Genomic DNA, 9810 nt, shown 5'->3' with positions numbered 1-9810 from the left:
ACTGTGAACCCTTCTATCTTACACTCAGGTTGTATACATGTGTAAATAAACCGTATATCCTAAAGTCACAACAGTCTCCACTGACTTTCATTCCAAGGAAACCCAAGCCTGGGTAAGCACAAGAACACCTGCAATTCTCATACCACTCAGAGACTGGGGCGCACACAACAGTATTAATCCATTTTACATGCTATGAGATGTTGCACTACTGAAGCCAAGATCAGGAGGTTCATTCTGCACAACATAGGAAGCAGACCTTTAGTGCAGTGGCACCTACCCTTTGGAATTCCCTCCCCTTAAATATCACAGGCACCATCTCTGTTATCTTTTTGGTGCCTATTGAAGACCTTCCTCTTTCAACAAGCCTTTTAAGTAGAGACCTATCCCAGTCTGCATCTGTGTTGGAATTGCTTTTAATATGTTTTTTTAAACATTTTTTTCCTAAATGATATGTTTTTAACCCTTTTTATTAAATATGTTTTTAAAGCTTTTTTAAAGAATGTTTTTAAAGTTGTTTTGTTTTCATGTATTTTAAGGTCTGTTTTTATGATGTTTCAGAGTGTCTTTAAATGCTTTTGTTTGCCTCCCTGGGCTCCTACTGGGAGGAAGGGTGGGATATAAATCTAATATATAAATAAATAAGTGTGCTTCTCTGAGGTCTGGTGGCTATGATGTGTTTTGTGTTGAACGTATACAAGATGGCAGCATATCAATATCACTCATGTTCAAAGGGTTTGGGGCCCACAGAAAGGAAGGGCAAACTGAGGCTGGAGTCTTTGGTGTCTATCCAATGTTAATCCTACTCAGAGTAGAACCACTGAAAATAACTAACATGACCAATGGGTCCATTAATTTCAATGAGTGTCAATATAACTAGTTTGGCACAACCCTCTGAGTCCCTCTTTGTTCAGAAAGTAAATAGCAATTGCAGAGAACTTTTTGTAATATATTTTTAAAAATCCAGTACAAGATAAAAGACTCAAAACTTACAGTTATGCTAGTCAAATCTTTTTTTAAAGATGGTCTTTTTGTTTAACTAAACTTCTCAGAAGACAGCTTGACAAATGGCAGCAATGCAACCAAGCGGCAGTAACAAGCCGCCTCCCTGGGTTTCTGTGCTGTTATTCTCCTTCAGAATGTTCCCTTTAGACGTGATCACAGCACAAGGCCTAACTCTGCTCCTCCTTGCATAGGTCTAAGGTATTCCCTGGAGAGGCCAAGTTTAAGTAGTTGATCTCCGAAGGCCGGAAAGGCAAAGAGGGAAGTAGAGACCTTTCTGCAGGATCCTTAGATTTGCCATCCTGGACAACTTTCAGAAGGCCACAAGAGTCCGAAAGCCCCATCACTGAGAAGCTGAAAGAGAAATAATTAACCCTGCATGGGCCTCTTGTGCTCACTGCATCGTCTGAACCAGTCTACAGAACTCCACTTTGACTCCCCAAGGTAAGAATGCAAGCCTGTTAAAGAGATCGGCAGCGCTTTACATTTTGAGCCTAGAACCAGTTCTCAGTGCAGAAAGATGGGAGGCAGTTACAGGGGGAAAAACATGTGTGCCTGAACACACACAGTGCATTTCTAAACCACAGCTAGTTCCCACATGGTTTGGGATCCAGGGCTAGCAGTACAGCAGGGGCAAGGAACGTTTTTTAGACTAGGGCTGCATACCCTTGTAGGAGATCTTCTGGGGGGGGGGCAGGCCAATGGCAGGTGGGACCGATAGTACACTGCTTCTGAACACAAAGGCTCTATTTGGTTGCTGTGTCAAATTTGCCAAATCTCATCTTAAAGCCATTCTAAGCCCATGACCTTTATTCCTTTTCTAGCACAGGAAAAAGGCAACCTATGGAAGTTAAAAGGAAGCGATCACATGATTTCTGTATACAGATAATTGCTGCCTTGCAGGTCTCCAGCACTACCAGGGATGGGCAGATCAGCCTAAATCCACTGGATTTCATTGTTGCTGGTATTCATAGGTCCATTCCATCCCATTTTGAAAGAATGCATGAAAAGTTTGCATTTGAGTTGCACACATTTTGTATGCATTTTCCCCAAAACTGTATTTTTACGTGCATTTTATACACATTCTAACTAAAACTGCATTGCAGTATCCACAGAACTGCATAATTTGATCAGCAGTTGCATGTTCTGATCTGTAAGCGAGACTGAGATCGTCCCTCCATCACAAAAAGCGCACTGAACTAATTACTCCACCGTTCCTAAGCACTACCCAGCCCTCACTGATATAGTACCTTAAACTGGAAATGGGAAGCACCTTGCTTTGCTGCCGGCATTCAGAGAAGCTGATACTCTTCAGTTCCTGGAAAAGGAGAAAATGCACAAAGTAGAACTTTTAACAATAAATAAATAGATAAGGCTGTTCAATAGACCCACTGAAATTAATGGACCTAGGTTAGTCATGTTCATTCATTTCAATGGGTGTACTCTGAGTGACATTGAATGCAACCCTTCCAAGTTTTAAAATCAGGAATATCAAAGATGGAAAGAAAATAATTGAGGCAGGAGGCACAGATGAAATCCAAACCACTTTCCAGGTGTTAAACTGTTTTGGCACTCTGGCAAGGGGCTCTGGATGTCAGAAGTCCGGTATGACTGAGAGCTTAGTCTAGACATCTCACAGTGCCCTCATATGAAGGCCTACTTCACATTAAATGGGACTTACTCCCAAGTGCATAAGTTGGTGCCTTAAACTGCAATCTTATACACGCTTACCTGAGAGTAAATCTTACTGAACTAAAAGAGGGCTTACCTCTAACTAGACGTGCACAGCATTGTGGTGTTAGTCAATTAACCATATGAGATTTAGCTGAAATCAGTTGACTTTAAGGCAGTCCTTATTAAATTTTTGATACAGGATTTCCAAGGTTCTGAAGTGCAACAAACTAAGTCTGGCTCCAACTGAGTGTCATTGTTTTTATGTGATGCAGGCTGGTGTCATAGCAAACAATGCCTTAGACTGGAGTGGGGCAAGGGAGGGGGGGGTTCACCTGTCAAACATAGCCTGTGGGGGTGGGGGAGAGAATGATCTGTCCTGCCAGTCAGATCCAGTTGTCTACCCATTTCATGTGATTTAAAGTATGTTTAAATTAATTGTTTTATGGTTTTAACATACGTGTTCACTGCCCTGGGATCCTATGGATAAAAGTCCTGGTATGTACGGGTGTGTGTGTGTCTATACCCACACCCCTCAGTGCTTGGCATGAATTTGTTTGTGAAAGTGGTTCCCATAATTGCTGCATGAACTAAAGGTAAATTAAATTCATTTTGGGGTAGAACTCTGAACAATTTCTAGTTCATCTTCATGTTCCTTCTCTCCCCCCCAGAGAGAGAGAGAGAAGCAGCAGGGGGCCTGGACTCTTACTTTTTTTAAAAAAAGAAAAAGAAAGCTAAGTCAGTCAGACATCTGTAAAGAAAGGTAGAGGGCAAAATGTAAAGGCAACCTTCTAAGGCTTACTATGCAGATATGGAGGCACTGTTGTTGCTAAGGATGCTTAGTCAATCACTGTTGCTAAGTAATCAGAAGAAAGGAATGTGAGGCATTTCTTATATATTGCCTGCTGAAGATATTTGCTCTCTTCCAACAGGAGCAGCTTACAGCGAGGGGTAATGGTACAGGAACAAAGTGGATGACGTTTTGTGCCTTAAACAACTGTGTGTGGCAGGCACAAATGAAACAGGGAAAGAATTTTCTACTATAGAAATGCAATTATGGGGAAAGCATAACCTGCTGACATTCTGTCTATCAGACATCTTGTTACTTGCGTGTGCCCCTAATGTATTTTTGGACTCTACACATCAGCACAGCAGCCAGTAACATTCTGAATGCTGGGGGAAAAAATCCCAAGGATGAACTTTTTATGAATTAAAAAGTTCATTGGGATGAACTTGGACGGAACTAGTTCGTTTTGTGAAAATACAAACTTGGAACTAGAACTAGTTCCCTTTTGGACAGAATGAACTTAAACTAGAACTAGTTCCTTTTTAAATGTACTTTTCCAAGCCTGATATATATACGTGTGTGTGTGTGTGTGTATATGAAATACCCTGAGGGAAATAATGGCTGCGGTATTACAAGTGGCCACTAGAGAGACCTAAGGAAGAACCAGAACAAAGAAGTAAAGGTTTGGTGGACCAGCTGAAGAGGCCCCAAGGTGGGCCGTAAAGACACTGCTTGAGCCACAGGGGCCTGGAATGAATCCTCATCCTTTGTGCCAGGAGAGGAAGAGCGAGTGCACCAAGGGATGGTGAGCTCTGGGTCCTGATTCTGCCAAGGAAGAGACTAAAAGCAGCAGAACGTTCTTACTTCCAAACTGTGGCTGTGGACGCTCCTCAGTGCGCGCTCCAGAACTCCAACCTGACCCGTTAGCTGGAAAATCCATTCCTGGAGCTTCTTGTTCTCTTCATCCAAAAGCTGCACTCTGGAAAATTCCACAGAGAAGACACCTCAGTGACGGCTTTTGCCCCATTCCTGCCAAGACAGGGGTGCTATGGGAAAGTATAGGGAAGCAGCTGTTGGGGCGAAGGGCCAGGGCATGGCTGATGGACCAGAAAGAGAGGGAAAGGGGGCATTATGGCATTATGTGTGGCCTGATCCATCACCCAAAGAAGGGGCAGGTGCAGGGAACTTGATTCCCCAATTCCCTGCCTGTAGTGAAGAACATTTAGCTCCAACTACCAGTTGACCTAGGATGGTGTGGGGGAGAGCATTCTGGCGATCTCCAGCCACAGGAACAAGAACTACCAGGAAGGCAGGGGGTGCTTTACTGAGTTGTAAGCAGCCTTGGAGATAATTTGATCAAAAGGCATGATATAAATCCTTAAAATACATAAAACAAAACAGGTAGGGCTGTCCAGGTAGGCACTGCAACGCCCCCCTTCCCGGTGCAGCCCAAGAGGAGGCCCTGATCCTGAAAAGGCTCAGGATGGGCCTTGTCTTCAGGAGCACAGCTTAGGGAACGGAGCATTCACACTGCCTGGGAGCACTGAGACTTCCAGGGGTGGCCTTCGGTCCTGGTTCGCCACCATCTTTGTTCCTGGAGAGAGGGGTTCTGTAGCATAAGGGGAGCCCAGGTATATCTAAACTCTTGGATCAGGAAGCGTCCAAAGATGAGGTGTCTTTCAGCTGTTTCAAACTCCCCACTAGGGGAAGTCACCCTCTCCTGGATTCAACAGGCACCGGGTTCTCTTCCAAGGAAGTCTGATGAAAGTTTTGGGAGGTGAGAGGTCCTGAATACATCTTGCTAACACTCCTTTTATGCATTTTAATTCAGACATTTTCCAAAGTGTAGCTGTGTCAGTCTTCTTGTAACAACAAAAAACACCTCAGAGTGTCTTGTTAAAAGAATAACCTTTCATGTTCATTAGATGCATTAAATGTGTATATACATGGTTGGGGGATGGGACGGAGACTGTAAACAGTGAGGTCAGAGGGAAACAAAAGGTAGAGAGGTACAGACAGTGAAAATTATGTAATTAAATGTGGCCATTCACAAAACAGTTGTTGATTGCACAGGTATCCATCGTAGCACTGGCAAGCCAATTAATGCATATAGTGTGATACAAATCCTTTCTATATATACCTGTAACTCAGGATCACACCATGCATTTGATGAAGACTGCAGTCTACAAAAGCATAAGCCAACACATTTATGTCCCTGGGCACCCTCTCCGGCATTGTGGAGCCCATTTTGCACCTTGGTACACCAGTGAACTAAGGGCAATGAAACAGGCTGGACAACGGCTAAAGCACAAGTGGTGAAAGATGTGCTTTGAGATTGATCAGGCCTGAGTAAAACAATATAACCATGCCTACTGTGTCGCAGTGAAGAAGGCCCGTTTCTCTGCCTCTGTTGCATTCTCAAGTAGTGGTCCAGTGGAGCATTTTTGTATTGTCTGGGGTCTGCTGACATCAACTCCAGGAAATGGCATTTTAGACCCTTAGGAAGCCCACTGTGAATTGTTTGCAAGGCACTTTGAGGGTAAAGTTGCTTGCCTCCATAGAATATTGATGCCTCATCCACATCTACTAGTCCCCAGTGAGGTGGTCCAGTGCAACATCTGCTGCAGCTTTTTGGGATCAGTTTCAGTTCAAGCGATCTGATGAGGTGGACAAGATGATTCCAACAATGCGGCCAGCAATGTGTCCTCTCGACCCTTGCCTTTCTTGGCTTATCAAAGCTTGCTGAGGGGGTATGATCAGGGCCGGTGCTATCATTAGGCCAAATAGGCAGCCGCCTAGGGCGCAGACCTCAGAGAGGCGCAGTACTGACCTTTGAGGGGCACAGTTTTATACAGATTAGTTTTTAAAAAATGGTGCATCAACCCTACAAGAAACAGGTTCAAAAGACTGGAAGAACATTGGAGCAGTTCTCTCTTCACATGAGAGGAATACTGACCATTTAGAAAACTATCAGACCTGGAGAGAACTTGAATTGCGCTTATCTAAAGGAAAAACAATTGATGATATTAACCAGCAGAAAATTAGGCAAGAAGAATATTGGCGACAAATCTTGGAACGCTTGATTGGTTTGGTCAGAGTTCTTGGCATGCAAAACTTGGCATTCTGTGGTACAACTGAAAAGTTGTACAGTGTTAGCAATGGAAATTTTTTGAAGTTTGTGGAATATCTAGCCCTTTTTGATCCTATCATGAATGAACAATTGCGCAGAGTTAAAGATCAAGAAACAATGGTTCACTACCTAGGAAAAGATATCCAAAATGAGCTTATACAGCTTCTAGCAGGTGCTATAAAGCAGAAAATTTTAGCACATGCAAACTCAGCCAAATACCACTCAATTATTCTGGACTGCACACCTGATGTTAGTCATATTGAACAAATGACAATGATTGTACGTTATGTTGATGTAATCAAACCATCAGATAATGAGATGTCTGAGCCTGAAGTTATCATAAGAGAACATTTCTTGGGATTTGTTCCACTAAAGGAGACTACAGGTGCCTTTATGACAGAAACTCTTCTTGGACAGCTTGAGCAATTGGGACTACCAATTGAGAATCTGCGTGGTCAAGGTTATGATAATGGGAGTAACATGAAAGGCAAAGAAAATGGTTACAAAAGAGAGTCCTGGACATAAATCCACATGCCTTTTTTGTGCCCTGCAATGTACACTCTTTAAACTTGGTAGTCAATGATGCCACTAAGTGTTGTCTGGAAGCAACCAGTTTCTTCAGTTTGGTTCAACAGATCTACAATTATTTCTCTGCATCGACTCAGCATTGGCAAATTCTAACTAGCCATGTATCAGACTTAGGCATAACTGTTAAGCCATTGAGCGAAACAAGATGGGAGAGTCCGATCGATGCTTTGAAACCACTGAGATATCATCTTGGTAGTATATATGATGCTTTAATAGAGTTCTTTGATGACACAAGCCTAAAAGGTTTATCTGGAAATACTTCCCGAATTGAAGCTAAGGTCCTTGCTGATGCAATTTGTAAGTTCAAGTTTGTGGTATCCCTTGTTATATGGTACAACATGCTTTCTGAAGTCAATCTTACAAGCAAGCTACTACAAAATAAGGAAGCTGATTTAATTTCAGCTACAAGCCAATTGCAAGTGACCAAGCATTACCTTGTGGGCTGCAGGTGTGATGAGGGTTTTCAACAGGTTTTGATAGATGCTACTGAGATTGCAAAGGCGCTAGATATACTACCAAACTTTGAGACAGAACAGGTTAGAAAAAGGAGAAAGAAACGGCAGTTTGAGTATGAGGCCCAAGAAGAGGCACCGCAAGATCCAAAGCAGAAATTCAAAGTAGGTTTCTACTATGCTGTCTTAGACATGGCCATACAATCTGTTGAAGAGAGATTCCAACAGCTACAACAATATAATTCCCTATTTGGCTTCCTGTATGATATATACAGTATCAACAAAAAATCTACTGAAGATGTACTTAAGGCCTGCAAGAATTTGGAAAAATCATTGATGCACAACAGAAACAAAGATATCGATGCTGAAGATCTGTGCTGTGAACTTATAGCAATAGCTCGAAGACTTCCAAAGTCTATGCTGCCACAAGGAGTACTTCTCTTCATACTACAACAAACAAAAACTCCTGGATAATGTGCCTAATGTTTCTGTTGCTCTAAGGATCCTTCTCACATTTCCAGTGTCAGTGGCAAGTGAACGCAGTTTCTCAAAGCTCAAACTGATAAAAACTTACATACGCTCCACAATGTTGCAAAAGAGACTAGTTGGCTTGGCAACTATATCAATTGAACATGCCCAAGCATCAGCACCTGACCTGAAGGAATTGGTGACAAAATTTGCAAAGGAAAAGGCACGCAAAGTGAGATTTTGATGTGCCTGAAATTGAAACTTTCAACATCACAATTCACAAGACTATTTAAAATGATTTGTGTGCTAAAACATTTTCTTTTGTATTTGAGAAAGATAATCAAATATTGCTGTATTACTTATTATTGCAATTTAAAATAAATTTAGCAGTTTCAAGTTTTGTGCTTTCCATTTTTTCTACAAGACATCTGTTTTTGAAAATTGAAGTTAGCAATTTTCTTTTGAGGGGTGCAAGTAGTTAGCCTTGCCTAGGGCACAAAATAGCCTGGCACCGGCACTGGGTCTGACCAAGTGGATCCAGGGTGTGGTCAACGTGTCTTTGCAGGAGGGAGTGGTCCCAGCCACCTTGAAAGAGGTGGTGTTCTGACTGCTCCTGAAAAAGCCCATCCTGGATCCATTGGTCTGTGACAACTACTGACTGGTCGCAAACACCCCCTTCTTAGGGAAGGTGATTGAGAGGGTTGTGGTGTAGCAATTGCAAGTACTCTTGGCTGAAACAGATTATCTTGACACATTCCAGTCTGGGTTCAGGTCTGGTTATGGGACTGAATTGGCCTTGGTCGCCCTGATGGATGACCTTTATCAGGAGAAGGCCAGGGGGAGTGAGACCTTGTTATTACTACTTGATCTCTCAGCAGCTTTTGATACCATTGGACATGGTATCATTCTGGCTGACTTGATGAGATGGGTATCGGAGGTGCTGTTTTACAGTGGTCCTGATCTTATCTTTGGGGTCAGTTTTAGAGAATAGCATTGGGTGATTGTCTTTCAGCCCCCACGGAGATGTGCTGTGGGGTGCCGCAGGGTACCATCTTGTTCCAATGCTATTTATTTATTTTATTTATTTATTTTATTACATTTTTAAACCGCCCTATAGCAACAAGCTCTCAGGGCGGTGTACAACAGAATAAAAACAGGTTAAAATACAAGTGAGCATAAGTACAATACACTACAAAGGATATATGAAACAAGATTAAATCAAAATAAATTAAAATTAAAAATTAAAATTTAAAATGCCTGGGCAAAGAGGTAGGTCTTTACCTGGCGCCAAAAAGATAACAAAGAAGGCGCCAGGCGTATTTCGTCAGGGAGGGCGTTTCATAACTCGGGGCCACCACTGAGAAGGCTCTAGCTCTAGTTATTACTCTCCGGGCCTCCCTATACATTGGAACCCGGAGAAGGGCTTTCGACGTCAGGCGCAGTGAACGGGTAGGTATATAGTGGGAGAGGCGTTCCGCCAGGTATTGCGGTCCAATGCCGTTAAGGGCTTTATAGGTAAGAACCAACACTTTGAATCTGACCCGGAAACATATTGGTAGCCAGTGCAGCCGGGCCAGGACAGGAGTTATATGATCATATTTTTTAACATCTATATGAAGCCCTTGGGAGTGGTCATCAGGAGATTTGGAGCAAGGTGTCAGCAGTACGCTGATGATACTCAGCTCTATTTCTCTGTAACATCTGAATCGGGAGAA

General features: G+C 42.7%; 1 protein-coding gene across 4 annotated transcripts in view; it reads right to left on the bottom strand.

Moving 5' to 3' along the window:
* Positions 1 to 964: 964 nt before the first annotated feature.
* CCDC30 (coiled-coil domain containing 30) overlaps positions 965 to 9810 on the bottom strand; it is a 72590-nt gene continuing 63744 nt past the window's right edge. For 3 of the 4 annotated variants that reach the window (XM_061601565.1, XM_061601567.1, XM_061601566.1), the window contains 3 exons: positions 4322 to 4436; positions 2250 to 2317; positions 965 to 1353 (listed from right to left, as the gene is read on the bottom strand). In XM_061601565.1, the coding sequence (XP_061457549.1) occupies positions 1170 to 1353; positions 2250 to 2317; positions 4322 to 4436 (367 nt within the window). In that variant the 3' untranslated portion in view covers positions 965 to 1169. The remainder of the gene's footprint in view (positions 1354 to 2249; positions 2318 to 4321; positions 4437 to 9810) is intronic. The other variant, XR_009759525.1, reaches the window with a different exon arrangement.

Source organism: Rhineura floridana, chromosome 18 (genome assembly GCF_030035675.1).
Source record: "Rhineura floridana isolate rRhiFlo1 chromosome 18, rRhiFlo1.hap2, whole genome shotgun sequence".
Taxonomy (NCBI): domain Eukaryota; kingdom Metazoa; phylum Chordata; class Lepidosauria; order Squamata; family Rhineuridae; genus Rhineura; species Rhineura floridana.
This window is presented reverse-complemented; position numbering and strand designations above follow the sequence as displayed.